This window comes from Erigeron canadensis, chromosome 2, assembly GCF_010389155.1.
Source record: "Erigeron canadensis isolate Cc75 chromosome 2, C_canadensis_v1, whole genome shotgun sequence".
NCBI classification, from domain to species: Eukaryota; Viridiplantae; Streptophyta; class Magnoliopsida; order Asterales; family Asteraceae; genus Erigeron; species Erigeron canadensis.
The window spans coordinates 1,750,533-1,766,713 of NC_057762.1; the positions used below are offsets into that span (position 1 = coordinate 1,750,533).

At 34.4% G+C, this 16,181-nt stretch overlaps 2 protein-coding genes and 1 pseudogene across 2 annotated transcripts; 2 read left to right on the plus strand and 1 right to left on the minus strand.

Moving 5' to 3' along the window:
• Window positions 1-214: 214 nt before the first annotated feature.
• Window positions 215-4,839, plus strand: LOC122586700 (annotated as a pseudogene).
• A 1,112-nt stretch (window positions 4,840-5,951) lies between these two features.
• On the plus strand, window positions 5,952-9,990 carry LOC122586386. The gene is made up of 3 exons (XM_043758377.1): window positions 5,952-6,331; window positions 7,647-8,395; window positions 9,273-9,990. The coding sequence occupies exons 1-3, from the start codon at window positions 6,044-6,046 to the stop codon at window positions 9,751-9,753; spliced, it is 1,518 nt and encodes a 505-aa protein (XP_043614312.1). The 5' UTR covers window positions 5,952-6,043; the 3' UTR covers window positions 9,754-9,990.
• A 368-nt stretch (window positions 9,991-10,358) lies between these two features.
• On the minus strand, window positions 10,359-15,161 carry LOC122586388 (uncharacterized methyltransferase At1g78140, chloroplastic-like). The gene is made up of 8 exons (XM_043758382.1): window positions 14,928-15,161; window positions 13,429-13,532; window positions 13,182-13,322; window positions 12,895-12,979; window positions 12,219-12,412; window positions 12,000-12,111; window positions 11,130-11,237; window positions 10,359-10,731 (listed from the first exon to the last, which is right to left on the minus strand). The coding sequence occupies exons 1-8, from the start codon at window positions 15,093-15,095 to the stop codon at window positions 10,591-10,593; spliced, it is 1,053 nt and encodes a 350-aa protein (XP_043614317.1). The 5' UTR covers window positions 15,096-15,161; the 3' UTR covers window positions 10,359-10,590.
• Between the last annotated feature and the right edge of the window lie 1,020 nt (window positions 15,162-16,181).

Sequence of the window (16,181 nt, forward strand, 5' to 3'; positions counted from 1 at the left end):
ACTGAGTATTACTTTCCTAGTTTAATTATCATAATAACTTGGTGAGCACGCAATACTAACCTAGACATATAGTAACTGATCATACAATTAGGTTTTTCTAGTTTCGTGTTTTTGGGGTTGTTTTTCATCATCTGATCATCTTCTTATTTTAGTTACTTTGGTGCCGCACCACACTTCAACTTTTTTTTCTTGATAAACAATCTATATATCATCAATGGATGATAAAAAGAAGCGTATTGCGATACTAAGAGAGGATCGTTGCAAGCCGAATAAATGCCACCTCGAGTGTAAAAAGTCATGCCCTGTTGTTAAAACTGGTAATGTGCATAACCCTTTCCGTGTAATGCTAATTTGTCTATATTGAATTTGGTTTGTTTTCTATCTCGGTTTTAGGACAGGTCCTGACTCCTGAGGATTCAAGTGTCCATTGAGCTGGGAAAAAAAGGCTCATAATTTTTTGTATAACTCGATCAGCATTATAAATAGTTTTTTTTCCTGGTGCCTTTAGAAAAAGATAGTCTGGAATAATTTAAAAGTTGTTATAGTTATAGTGTAAATTTAGAACAATATTATTCTGATGTTAAATTTAAACATTAGATTCGTACACAAATATTATTAAATAGATGTAGCAATGAACCCGCTGGCAAGATTTTCTGGCTCCGACCATGGTTACCAATACGCCTCGTTTTTGGGCTTTGCCTTTGGGTGTTAGATTAATGAAGACACAAAGTTATCATATAAGAACTAACACAAAAAGAAAACTGTTAGAACATGTATAAACTCATTAAATTCTGTTCTAATGTTGCTAAAGGTGGAAAATTTTATGATCTTTATGAGCCCATATGTGACATGTTTAAACTTTTTTACTGGTTATATATTATATATGTATATTCGTTTTAAATTCGCAGGTAAGCTGTGTATTGAGGTCACTCCTTCATCCCAGATAGCACAAATCTCTGAGGAGCTTTGCACTGGGTGCGGTATATGCGTTAAGGTTTGTATACCGTGTGATGTATTGCTTTATGCTCCTATAAATATCAGCAGTAGGAATTGCAAACTGATAAATTTTTTTCTTTTTGTTAATGTAGAAATGCCCATTTAAAGCAATTGAGATCATCAATGTGTCGAAAACTTGGGACAAATGTACAACTCATCGTTATGGGGCCAACACCTTCAGATTACACAGGTTAGTAAACCTCTCTGATTTGTTACACTAGCGTTTCTATATATAGCGGTTGAAACTTCAACCCATTACTTAAGAATGGGTTTATCAGGTTATGTTTATTTCTAACGGGTCAAATAGTAAAGAACCTTGCACAAAATCTGTTTAGGGTCGACCTGACCCAATCCGTTTTCAGCCTTAAGAAAGTTACATGTTTTGACCCTATTTTATCATATGTACTGTTTGACTGTTTCATATTGAATTATTTATTTATTTTTTTTGAAATGCTTCATATTGAATTATTGATGACTGAACTTAGAAACTTCTAATGGCAGGTTGCCTATCCCAAGGCTTGGTGAAGTTCTTGGTTTAGTAGGACAAAATGGAATCGGGAAGTCGACAGCCCTCAAAATTTTGGCAGGAAAACTAAAACCCAATTTGGGTCAATATAATGTATATTCTGTGTTGATCTCCTATCATTAACTTCTACGAGCCATGCTTGTTCACTTCTTTTAATATTAACTAATGGTTCAATTATTATTTTCAGAACCCTCCAAATTGGGAAGATATATTGTTTTACTTCCGAGGAAGTGACTTGCAAAACTACTTTAAACGTATTTGGGAAAATAATCTAAAGGTGCATTTTGTTACTCTAAAACTAAAATTATACCAGTATGGCAGTATCTTTACAGTTTTTGTATCATCATATGCGTATTTTCCTTGTTTTAAACTAGGCCGCCATGAAACCACAATATGTGGACCATATTCCAAAAGATGAACAACTTAAGAAAGTATATCAGGGGAATGTTAGAAAAATTCTTGAACACATGGATAAGAGAAATGTGAAGGCAGAGCTTTGTGCCGATCTTGAGCTGAATCAGCTTATGGATCGTAACATCCAAGATTTATCTGGAGGAGAGCTTCAGAGGTTCGCCATTGCTGTCACTGCCTTAGAGAATGCAGGCGTATATATGTTTGACGAGCCTTCAAGTTATCTTGATGTGAAACAAAGGCTTAAAGCTGCTCAAGTTATCCGATCCTTGCTCAGGCCTGACAGGTTATTATACAAATTTAAAATGGATTATTGTATATCAGATGTGGAAAGATGGGCGGGTAGGTGGACAGGTTAACGGGTCGAAATGGGTTCAAGCTTAAATAGGTGAACCCTATTAGAGCAAGGATACCAGGTTATAATAGCTTTTTGGTCCGATTTTTGAAGATTCTAATCAGAAGTAATTATTACTCGTATTACAAAAACAAAAAAACATTACACAGTAATCTTATTGTTTATATAACGTTCATCTTGGATGAAGATACTTACATGAATTACGATAATCTTTGGTGACTTCTAACCTGTTTGACCGTTACCCTATTACACCTAAATCTTGTGATATCATCATTTTGACCCGTTTTAATTATCACATAACCCAAATTGACCCATTCATAAGTAAGTAACTAGGCCGGAATTGCTACATCTACTTATAACCTCAAGATGCTTAATACTAACACAATTTCCCCTATGACACTTCAAATTCAGCTATGTGATTGTGATTGAGCATGACTTAAGTGTGCTTGATTACCTTTCGGATTTCATTTGCTGCCTCCATGGGAAGCCTGGTGCATATGGTGTTGTGACGGTACCCTTTTCTGTCAAGGAAGGTATTAATATCTTTTTAGAAGGTTATGATCCTAAAGAAAACTTTCGTTTCCGGAAAGAGTCTCTTACTTTGAAGGTAAAGTTCTCACAAGTCCTTGTTATGTTAAATTTGTCTCTCACCAACATCTATAGTGTTTGGCTCGAATTGACCCTTTTCATCTCTATGCTCTATGGTCTTAAAAAATAGGTTACTGAGACACCACAAGAGATTTCTGAGGAAATTAAAACGTATGCATGTTATAGATATCCAAGCATGTCAAAAACGCAGGAGGGTTTCAAACTTAACGTGGTTGAGGGTGAATACACAGACTCTCAGATTATAGTAATGCTTGGTGAAAATGGAACCGGGAAGACAACGTTTGTCCGCATGCTGGTGAGACGCTATATTCTTTAGAAAAACTCTCAGATGTTATTAGAGGTGGCATGATGTTCTATTTGTGTAACGAGCCAGGTTGTGTTGGCCCTAAACCATCCATTAGCTTATAAGCAATAAGTGAGTCAAACATGATTTCAAACATACAAAAGGGAGTATGATTTAGAATTTAATATTTTAAGGAGGTTTTATCTTATACTTTTGCAATAAAGTAATGTTTGCAATAAAATGATTTAGGAGATTTATGCATCAAAAAAGCACTGTGGATACTTTCAATCTGTTTAATCCCATTTGACCCATTTTCTTGTAAAGCTATTTTTTAACTCCACAGGTATGATCTACCTTTTGGGCACAAAAAGTAATTTGAATAACCCTTTTGAGTCGATGGGTCAAAACTCTTTGCCTAACTCGGTATATTCATAAAATCTGTAGGCAGGTGAGCTGAAGCCTGATAATGTGGAGATATCCGAGCAGATGGTCTCTTAAAAGCCCCAAACGATCACTCCAACTAAAGATTATTTAGTGAGGCATTTGTTACAAAAAAAGATCAGCGCAAAAATCAGTGATCCTCAGTTTAATACGGATGTCATGAAGCCTCTTCAAATCGAGCAGCTAATGGATCAATATGTTATGAATCTTTCTGGTGGTGAATTGCAAAGAGTTGCATTGTGCCTTTGCCTTGGCAAGGTAAGTAATTCTCTCATTTATTTGGTTACAATTTTATCTCTTCTTTTTTTAACCTCATTTTTTTTTTTGGAACTCCAATTTTGTGGTTAGCCAAATATTCATATAATCTCACTTGGTGTTTCCCTTTCAGCCTGCTGATATTTACCTGATAGATGAACCAAGTGCATACCTCAATTCAGAGCAACGTGTTGTTGCTTCAAAAGTCATAAGGAGATTTATACTACACAATAAAAAGACTGCATTTGTAGTTGAACATGACTTCATAATGGCAACTTATCTAGCAGATAGGGTGATCGTGTATGAAGGGACACCAGCTGTTGATTGTGTTGCAAATGCCCCACAATCCTTATTGTCCGGAATGAATCGCTTCTTATCTGTAAGTGTTGCAGTTATTCCTATTAGCCTAATTGTGATGCATGACTGCATGAGCTGCTTAAAACCTAGAAAACCCAAAAAATTATATCACTCTTGGTTTGGTCCATATCTGAAGTAATTACTTCAAACCAAGTATGTTCATTTCTTAATATATGAACGATTATACTTCATCAGAAGTCGCATAATGGGTGGGTTGGGTAATCAATCATGTTTTCAACTTCATAAGTAAATTTGTGAACTATATAGTTAAAGAAATGATCTCACCTATTGTAAGAAAGTAATTTAGGAGGTTTCCTATACATGTGAATATACTTCAATAGAAATTTAATTGGTTTAATCTGTTTGGCATGTTGGACTAATATTTTCTGTCGACGAAATTTGGAACTGATGTTTGACATGTGGTACAGCGTTTATCCATCACGTTTAGAAGGGATCCAACTACTTTTCGCCCAAGAATCAATAAGCTTAATTCCACGAAGGATAAGGAGCAAAAACTTGCAGGAACATATTATTATCTGGATGACTAATTTATCAATCCAAGTGGCAAACTAATAGATGTGGCAGTCACGTTGCAAGCCAAGTCCACCCCCCCCCCCCCCCCCCCCAAACCTCCGGTGCATGCTGGTATCTTGGTTCGGTACTTGCAGTATCTTGTTTCATAAGGCATATGAGACCTAAGCGGATCGAGAGTTTTCATATATGTTCATCCCCAACATGAAGCATGACCCCAAAATATGATGATGTTGGTGGCGGAATTTGATGAAATTTGATGGGAAACGGGCTAAGTACGAAACTCATAGCTTTGCCGTGATTTAAGACTCTTTTCAGCCATTCAGAAAACATTGAAAGGATCAATTTGATGTTCTTGTTTTGATCCTATATTTAAGAAAGATTTGTTTTGACTAGTTTCCTTTTTGTTTAACGCTTATTATTTAGTTAGGGTTTATCCTAATTAGTATTGGATGGATCCATATTCATTCTTCATTCTCTTATAACTATTTTGGTGTCTTTTTTTTTTTCCAACACATTACATCTAAGTTTTTGTCTTGATCAATAATTACCACCAGGGTTATTCGCTATGATACATTCAAACATCATTTCCAAATTTCGTAACAAAAACACGTTAAATTCACAATCCATCATTATATTATATAGGACTACCTAAAATATTTGTTGTCAAGGTCAAAGTCAAAAGAAAAAGAAAAAGAATGAAAAATCAAATAAGACATTTGAAAAGTGACAGAGATAATATATGTTTTGTCATTGTTCAAATTTTCAATTGCATTAAGTATGTCCATGTTTGTGTTGTTTGTGTGTCTATGTTCTTTCGACTAAGGACTCGTTTATTATAGTAATAGTTTATTGAATATTTTTATATACAGTATATTTTTTTAATCTAGAATGACCATCTTTTAAGGATGTTTGCATGTAAAAAATAGGTGGTAATTTGGAACATGTAAATACACGCAAGATAATTAAAACATTTCAAGAATTTATGAAAGATTTTCAATAAAATTGTTTTGTATCAAAGATCTAATAAAATTGTTTTGTATGTCGACATGTCAATAAAAGGATAATATTTTAAACAATCGGTGTTGAGATCATCGAAACTGAACACCCCCACTCAAAGTCAAAGTCAAACTTTCCAAATATATAAGCAATCTTACACGTCTAAGAAAAACTGTCAATCCATTGTCTCATAATGATGTACTACTTCTAATTTTCCAACAATTTCATCAAATACATAAAAACACCCCAATAATATCTCAAAAAAATTTAAAAAATAAAAATGAGAGGGGAAACAGTGACATTAATACTAGTGAACTTGGCGGGAATAATGGAAAGAGCAGATGAATCATTGTTACCTGGAGTATATAAAGAAGTGGGTCAAGAATTACATGCTGACCCGACCCGTTTGGGTTCATTGACCCTTTTTAGATCCATGGTTCAAGCTGCTTGTTTCCCACTTGCTGCTTACTTGGCTGTTAGACATAACAGGGCTCATATTATTGCTTATGGTGCTTTTTTATGGGCTGCTGCCACTTTTCTTGTTGGCTTTTCTTCTTCTTTTCTTCAGGTATAATAGGTTTTTTTTTTTTAAATATATCTTTGTTTGTTTTATTTTATCATTTATTTATCTCTGTTTGGAACATTGGTTTTGGAGTGTTGGGTTTTTTTTTTAAGGTAAAGATTTAGGGGATTTTAGATAAAAGACATACAATGTGAGATGAAATTGGAGATGGGTTGACTTTGAAAGTCAAAGTCTTTATCTTGCCTTAGGGATTTTTATTTGTTTTCTTGGTTTTGATTATAGAAGAAGGTTTAAGGGATAGTACAGTCGAGTCAAAAGAAGCCCTCCATAGTCTGTATAGGAAAAACCTCATTCGTCTATTTTTTGGTTGAATTTGAATGTGACATCAAATTAGAGATGGTTAGACTTCATAAGTCAGAGTCTTGAAATTTCGGGTTCATCCCATTTAGCGTTTGGGATATTTCGTGGGTGGAAAGCAATTAAGCGGTTCTTGGTTTTGTTATTTGGTTTTGATTATAGAAGAAGGATTAAGGGGATAGTATATCAGGTCTAAAGAATCCCTCCATAGGTAGCCCTCCATAGTCTACAACAACAACAAAAACATTAAGAGGTAATTAACCATACCTGATGGCCGGTCTTGACTCTACCTAAATGTAAAGATACTGCTTCGATAAGGACCTCCAACTAAACGGGGAAAGAATAGTAGAGTGTAAGAGGTAATTAACCATACCTGATGGCCGAGTATTGGGGAGGTAAGATGTAGACGGTCTTGACTCTACCTAAATGTAAAGATACTGCTTCGATAAGGACCTCCAACTAAACGGGGAAAGAATAGTAGAGTGTAAGAGGTAATTAACCATACCTGATGGCCGAGTATCGCCTGGTAGCCCTCCATAGTCTCTAAAGGAAAAACCTCATTTTGTGTATTTTTTTGGTAGAATTTGAATGTGATATGAAATCACAAATGGTTAGACTTTAAAAGTCAAAGTCTTGAAGTTTTGTGTTCAACGCATTTGACATTCGGAATATTTTGTGGGTGGAAAACAAAGGACTTTGTGATCGTGTTGACAACATTCTTCGTGTGTTCTGAATTGTTTCACTTCTAATGGTTATAAATCGACGCTGTTCTATTTTTCATCGTGCAAAGCTTTTGGCTTTAAGGTATGTTAGGGAATCTCTTAAGTTAAATCGCCTTTGTATACACTTAGGGCCATATATACTTGAATGCAGGTATCGAGGTGAGTAGGTTTGCTAATTCTTAAACGAGGAGACTAAAGTTATAACAACTCTCAATTTTGACAATAAAACAGAAAATGTAAGTAGAAGTTGCACCTTACGTCTTTTTCTTTTTCTTTTTCAGGTCGCAATATCTAGAGGTTTGAATGGTATCGGCCTTGCAATAGTTGGACCAGCAATCCAATCTTTAGTAGCCGATTCAACCAATGATGATAACCGTGGTATGGCTTTTGGATGGCTGCAGCTAACCAGTAACCTTGGTTCAATCCTTGGTGGACTACTTTCAGTATTAATAGCATCTACCACGTTTATGGGAATTGCTGGTTGGCGGATTGCGTTTCATCTTGTTGGAATCATCAGTGTAGTTGTTGGGATATTGATGCGCCTGTTTGCTGATGACCCACGCTTCGCAAAAGGTATAGAATCAGAAACGGTCGTAGAAAGTCAAACTTTATGGTCAGAAGTCAAATATTTGATGCGGGAAGCGAAATCGGTTGTGAAGATTCAGTCTTTTCAAATTATAGTTGCACAAGGTGTCACTGGTTCGTTTCCATGGTCAGCATTGTCATTTGCTCCTATGTGGTTGGAACTCACGGGTTTTTCTCATAAAATCACGGCTGTCTTGATATCTTTATTTGTGATTGGTAATTCTCTTGGCGGTTTGTTTGGAGGATGGGCTGGTGATATCTTGTCAAAGCGGTTTCCTAGTTCAGGGAGGATTGTTCTATCACAAATCAGCTCGGCGTCTGCTATTCCATTAGGAGCGTTGCTTTTGCTGGCATTAAAGGATGATCCATCCGCTTTGTTTTCTCACGCTATTATGTTGTTTGTGACAGGCTTTTTCATTTCATGGAATGCTGCAGCTACAAACAAGTAAACTTCTTTGCGCATTCTCTTGTCACTGTATTTTCTTAGAGGCTTGAATCTCACCTATCTACTTACATGTTTCTGTCATGAGTCATGACTGATGAGTTGTATCTTTATCTTTAACGGGCCAATCGGATAATAACAGAAAATAATAATGGGCTAAAGTCCCGAAGGAGTTGAACAGGTTACAGTTGCCTAAAGGCGTATCAAAATGCTTACAACCTCCTAAATTGTTTTGTTTATATATGATTATAATATGTTGTCTCTCTCTTTCTTCTAAAATCCTTTCACGAGGAATAGGAATGTCAATTGTGCCATTTTCTTCTTTCTGCCAGGGCTACCTAATAGATATACATATAGCTTAGTGAACACAGGAATCACTCGGCTTCTAGAAATGAAATTATATTGTTCATCATAGGAAAATACTTATACACGAGTACTATATAAGTGTAACAGGATTAACCCAATCCGATCCACGTGCAGTAAAATCTCATGCATTTTTACATTATCAACCTGTATATCATACTACATACACTTCTCTAGAGGTGGCAATTTTGACCAATTTACTCATCACCTATTTTGATTTATTTTTACTCGGAATTAAAAAATTAGCTAAATAGGTAAAAAGTTATCTTCGGTGTACTCTAAATGCCTACAACCTCTTAAACGGGCCTAGAGGGGTTTAAATTATTATCATTTTCATTGCATAATTTATTTATTATGAATTGACCAAAAATTGTTCAGAGTCAACCCGGCACGCACTGAAGTTTGATTCTGACCCATTACCCAACCTGCTCCTCTTTGGCATCTCTTTTTTGTGATCAACTTGTAGCTCCGAGGCTGTTTGGACTTGTTCAAATGTGTATTAACATAGCATCTACAGTCCTATTTTTGCAGAGATTGTTCCGGAGAAATCACGAACTACCATTTACGCATTAGACCGATCGTTTGAATCAATACTAGCTTCAACTGCTCCTCCTATAGTTGGCTTGCTGGCCCAACATGTTTATGGTTACATACCAATTGAGAAAGGTTCTGAAAGTATTGCAACAGATCGAGGTAATGCGACATCATTGGCTAAAGCACTATATGTCTCAATCGGGATTCCCATGGCATTGTGTTGCTTTATCTACTCCTTTTTGTACAAAACCTACCCAAGAGACAGGGAACGGGCCCGAATGGAAGCTCTTATAGAAGCTGAAATGGAAACATTGGATGAACAAAAATCCAGGTATGGGTTTGATGATGATAGAATGAGTATGGAGATGGAATATGATGTTGGAGAAGACTCGGTTGGGTTAGATGAAAGTGATGAGAAGGCGTTGCTTTATAGGCAGCTGACATTTGCAGATATGGCGGTATAGATGTTATACAACAACCATAGTAAGGTTGTCAGATTTTTACGGGTTTGAGGTAGTTATACATATCTCAAAACAATTATCATAATATACTTCATAGCCCTCAGGTATAGAAAAATTAACCAGTTGGATAGAAAAGTGAACAGCCTTTTTGTCCCGTCACAGTTTTGGTATATCTTTCATATTTAGGCCAGATATTGGCTGAAGTATTTACAATTGAAATGATTTTGACGTTTTATCAAATGTATAATGTATTGCACATAGAGAAACCGTATTCAGTCAAACGTAACATTTACAATTTTTTATGATCTCTGTTATCCGACTAACATGATTTGCCCATTCTATCATATCTAGTTTTCGGCATAGTACGGATGCAGTTTAACCAATAAAGATCTCAATTTTATTATGTTAGAACCACAATTTTCATTCTGTAATCTTCAAAGTTGGAAGTAGTAAACAAGTTCATAACAGCTTCTCATTTTACATAAATCAAAGTTTAAACAGCTTTCAAGTCTTCCTAACAAGTATGAGTAGATAATACAGGTAATTTCACATATGGTCATGTTGTTTCGCTAGCATGATACAACAAATGTATTTGGACCCTCCCAATATCATTCAAGAAAACTACTTTTAAATCTACAATTGAAAATTTTCTTGCTTTTTACATAAATCATTCTACAACAAAACTAGTTTCAAATCTACAATTAAAAGTTTTCTTGTTTTTTACATAAATCATCTTATTGTTGAATTGTTCATGTACAACGTGATATACAATGTTAAGATGACAGAAGCCATAACTACCTTTATCTTAATGAAGGAAATAATTGGACAATTCCTGCATGCTCAGTTGGGCTTTCGGGCAGAGATCATAATAAAACGTCTGTTTCTAACAAATGTATAATCCACCAGTCCACAAGCTATGCACAGATCTTTTAGTTCACCTTCAGATAGGTAAATGTGGCTCCCTGATATCTGCCCTATATTCTACATTTAAAACATCAAAGATCCACTCCTTTATTAACTCGGTGTTGTGATTCAAGAATATAATACAGTTTCTTACTCTCATAACAACTTATTCTTTTTTTCCCACCGGCAAAATAGAGGTGTCAGTTGCATGGTCAGTTGACGAGTCAAAACAGATTCTTTTTAGCGCATTCCAAACAGCTTGAATTGGGTTGAGCCAAAAGACTTTTTTGTTCAAGAATTGAAACTTTAAATAGATAAAGCTTCAAAACATGTTTAAACTTGAGGCTGAATGCATTAAATAATTGACCCATTAATAAGTAAATGGGACGAAACCGCCACCTCTACAAGGGTTATTCATCGATTTTCTTTTAATGAGAGGAGAAAGATGCAAGAGGGAGATCGAGTTTAACACATACCTCACGTATAGGATATAAAAAGGGGATCAATGAATAAGGGCCATCTACTATGTAGGTGGTGGCAACAAAAACTCCTCCAGGTCGGAGAATTCGACTTATTTCAGCTACCTGTTACACACGGTATAACTAATTATTTGAAGATGAATACGAAGAACTTTTCTGTGAGGTCTAAAAGACTAAAATCATATTTAATCAATCAGTAGTTGACCTATGTTCGCCAAAAAAATGCAACCTTTGGCAAGGCATGCAACTTAGTAAGAAATGAGAAATCTTGCAGGTACACATTAGTATCATTGAATTTTCCAATTTTTCAATAAGTTCAAATATATAAGTATCTTGATAACTTTGAAAAACTATTTCAGTATATCATTATTCAGGTACAAGTAAAAAAAAAACTATAGTAATATACTCTTTGTAACTGAACTTTTGCATTGTTCATTTATTCAAAGAAGTGGTTTCTGTCTTACAAAGAAAATATGACAAATATGGCACTAATATAGCATCCAACAAGGAGGTGGCAAAATGAGTGGGGTGGAGAGGTTTAGTAACTGGTCCCATTTCCGGATCAAAACAAACGATAATATACAGGTTTTCAAACTTTTAAGTTTCACTTGTAAATGATTAATAAATTAGATGTTTTTATGAATATGGAACAATTTATGATATTGTAAGCATCAGAATACACAGACAACTCCTTTTTTTTTAAATCGTTTCACCCATTAGACCCATTTCCATATTTATATAACTTTTTAAATTCAAACGTTTAACCAGAAACCAACAAATTACAACCAGAACTGACCCATGTCCGCATAAATAGAATGAAATTGATAGCTATATTCTAAAGAAGAAAACAGGATGTTGTTTACTTACGCCAGATGATGGCGAGGGCCAACAATGAAGAGCTGCACCAGCGTGCACAGCATCTACAGAACTTGAAGGGAATGGAAGTCGTGCGATATCAGCTCTAACCAAGATTAAGTTCCTATATGCATCTTTGGATTACATATAAATCGAAAATGACAAAAACAGACCAACATTGTATATGTTTGTTATATAATTTAAATTAATATATGGAAATCAAATATTTACTCTTTAGATATGTTTTCCTCCTGATTGATGTAGTCATAGGTTTGCTTTAACATGGACTCTGAATAATCTAGCGCAACAACAAGAGAAAATAGCCCACTCTTTGCAAAAAGTCTTGAAAACATCCCACTACCACAGCTAGCATCAATAATGTTTCCTCCATTGACTGGCTTAAGAAAATCTTTCATCATTTCAAACTGCACAAAAATTAATACAGTAGCAAAATATTAGAATATATTTAATATTTCTTAAAGTATATGGTTACGAAAACTTCTGGAAACAAAAGCAACTCTAAAAAGAAAATAAAGCTTATAGAGGTGGCAAAATGTGTGGGTCAAGCAGAATGCTAAAAGTTCAAACGAGTTATTTTTAGGTTAAGGTCGAAATAAGTCAGGTCTCCTTGGTTGACCTGAATGACTCATCCTGAGAAGTTATAATTTTATCAGAAAATGGTATCAGATATGATTACAAAAAAGTGAAAAACTATTATTTATCAATGTTAGTCTAATACATTAATCTGATGACTTAAAGGTTTCACACATGAATAATACACTTTGTGTAGTTAGGTAGCTTAGACCCATTTGGCAGGTTTAACCCATTTGACCAGGCCCTTTCAAGATACAATCATAACTGACCCATTCATAAGTAAATGGGTCGATCCACTGGTATGGCATCTCACCTCTCTCTCCGGGCCTGGGAAACCACCCCATGTTGAAAAAGCTTGTCGCCAGCCCCTCTCATATAGGAATGATACAAGAGGCAACCTGTATCAGCAAAAAATGTTCAGTCATACAAAGACAAAATATTTAGGTTTGTTCATTCTCGCTATGTTTCAAAGCTCTATATATCATAAAATATAACTTTATTTACTTGCAGAAAACATGTTTTAATTCAAATTAGCCGTTCAAAAAAAATCTATAATGACTTTATTTACTTAATGAAGTTCATGAATCCCAAAAAAGATACCTGAAAAGCTCAGAAGAAGCTGGCATAGATTCACCATATTTCTTGGAGCCACTGGTTATTGTTAGATCAAGATATGTTTCATTACCACTGTAGGTATTGTTACAGGTGCTACACTTCAAAACAGACCTGGGTGTAGAATCTCTGGAGAAAATAGAAACGTAATGAATTAGCTTGCTATTTCATAGAAAGCAAACATTATATTCTAATGCAGTAAAAAGTTAAAAACATGGGGTAAAAGAAAACTTACACTGAGAAAAGTGGATCACCATTCCATAATAACTTGTCATAACAAATGGGACAACCAAATAACAGCTTCTTTGCCTTCCCATCATTCTCATTGAAACTGGTACCCTGCAAGCATACAAAGGGAAAAAGTTTAAGAATAGAGCAACAACCCATTATCAGATACTGGCATCAGAAAAAAGTCAGTCTCACGTACAAATACATGAACAAATCAATGGTATACAGAAATAGACCTGAAAACTGAATGTTATCTCACTATCCATTAGATGATGGTTGCCGTTTTTTCCTATCTTATTACAAATTCTTATCTTATAAATGAATTTATAAGTGGAATCAAACATACCACGTGCAAAATAAATTCTGGTAACCTCGTAAATGCACTACCCTTCTTGTCATCAATATCATCACTCAGTTCCCTCTCACTATCAACGACTCTCACAAACTTATGTATATGCATAAAGTTCCAATCTTTTCGAACCTTAGACAATATATATTATTGTTCTATAAAACATTAATCTTGTAGAGTAATTGGCTCCCTTAAATGGTTAAATCCCGTCTTGAAAATTTAAGAAGAAGGGAGAATCCTAACAGTTGGTTCGTCCGAAAGACATCCTATACTTATAACCAAACACTCTCATTCCTCCGTCTTACTATATAAACAAAGATATAAGACTACGTAACTCATTGCGTTGGTATAAAGCTAGTAAAAAAAAAGTAAAGTAACTTCCAATGCCGTTTTCCACGGGTTTTGGGTCCCAATACCATCTTTGACGGTGTATGGGGGAGCTTGAGAATGTAGACAGCCTTACCCCTGTCAAAGGTAGAGAGACTGCTTCCAGAATCTACTAAAAACAGGAAAGGACCTCCACCCTTGATGGGCATGAGGATTGAACTCTTGACCTCTGTCTACAGAGACAGGGCTCATCCAACCCAGTTGGTTTGGTATAAGGCTGGTATATGTAAAAAATGAGTTCGGTAATAAGATATATTGCGTTTTTTAAATACTCGCGGAATGTTTCGTCTTTTTGAGCCAATGTTTAGTGTCCTAATTTGAGTCTAACCTAAGTTCAACTCATTTCTGGTCCTAATCATCACTTTTTGCTAAAGAAAAAAACTAAAAACTAGTATTGGAGGGCGTCCTTAAGTTGCCACATCATATCCTTACATATCATTAAAATCCTTTAGTTTTACCTCCAACCATACAAACATCCTTACATATCGTTACATCTATATACAAACACAAAAATAGTATCAGAGATAGCCCAAGGGCATGCCCTTAGCCCTTACATTAAAAAATCTTTAGTATTGGACAAGTTTCATTGACAAAGGATATCCATGAACAACTAATGGCACCCCATTGGAGATAGTCTTAACACATAAAATTAAAAGGAGTCAATACTCAAATTCAGCCAAGAACAAAATCACTTAATAACTTATCAAATTTAGCATAAATGTAAATAAATACATATGTACAGTATGTATGTATACATATGTATGTTATACCGGAGTGGTTTCAACGTTGGCGGTTGAGGATGACGCGCGGATTTTTAGCGCGAAATTCGTAATCAAAGATAGAGGTTTAAAAGAACGGCGAGTTGAAGACGTTAAGCTACTACTGAGTCGACTCGCTACCGGAAATACGGCTGCCGGTGCTGCTGTCACCGTTGTCATTTGAATCTCCGGTGAATGAGTGGTCCGTCGCAATTTATTTACTTATAAACAAAAGTATGCGTATATACATACAAAAAATTAGTAGTTGCTTTTTGTACTGTATAAATAAATAATGATAAATAAAATAAATAGATTAATCATAACGTGTTTAAGTTTTTGGCCAATAAAAAAGTTATGTTAGTTATAAATTTATTTGATTATGAGAAATTATTAAATATCCGAGTTCAACCAGACATTAACCAAAACTCGTGTTATTTTTGTGGGAAAAAAATATACGTTTTATTAATGCGAATGTAGTATATATACCGATTTGGAAATTTCTATTTGTAATACAAGTGTGTATGGGCTCGTTTCCTTTTTAGTTGTTAACCGATGAATATATTAAATGATTAAATTTATAGATAATGTCTGTACCTATTAGGTAGAAAACAGGTAATCTATGATTAGACTCGTGTCCAACACTGGACATGAGATTTACTATATTATCAATATTAGATCTTTATACATGTAAGTTATAAAAACTTATAATGTTGAAGATATACGGTTTCAAGTGTTATGCTTTGCAAATTGTAGTACAATAATCACATGTTCGTTACTGTCTTAGGATTATTAGAATTTTTAATTTATAATTAAAATAAATAATGAGGTAAGCGAGAGTCAATTTAATAAAATTGAACAATTTGATTGGTTAATAAGATATTAGTTTAACTATCTTATAGTATATAATATTAAGATTAAGATAAGATTAAGATTAAGATGCTTTATTTTTCGTATATGCATCATGACAATTACTAAAAAACACTTTAATAAAAAGTAATAATACAATTACGCTTAAAATATTAATATATATACGTTAAACTTTATTTATTTTTAATTAAGTTAATTTTACATGTATATGATACAACGTACTATTGGATATATATTAGTTATTATTTAATTAAATATATATTAGTTATTATTCTATTAAATATATATTAGTTATTATTATATATTATCTTAAAATTATTGGGTAAAAAGTGTAAATTTGTGATGGAAAAGAAAAAAAGTGTAAATTAAAGTCAAAATTGAAAAAAAAAAGTCAAATTA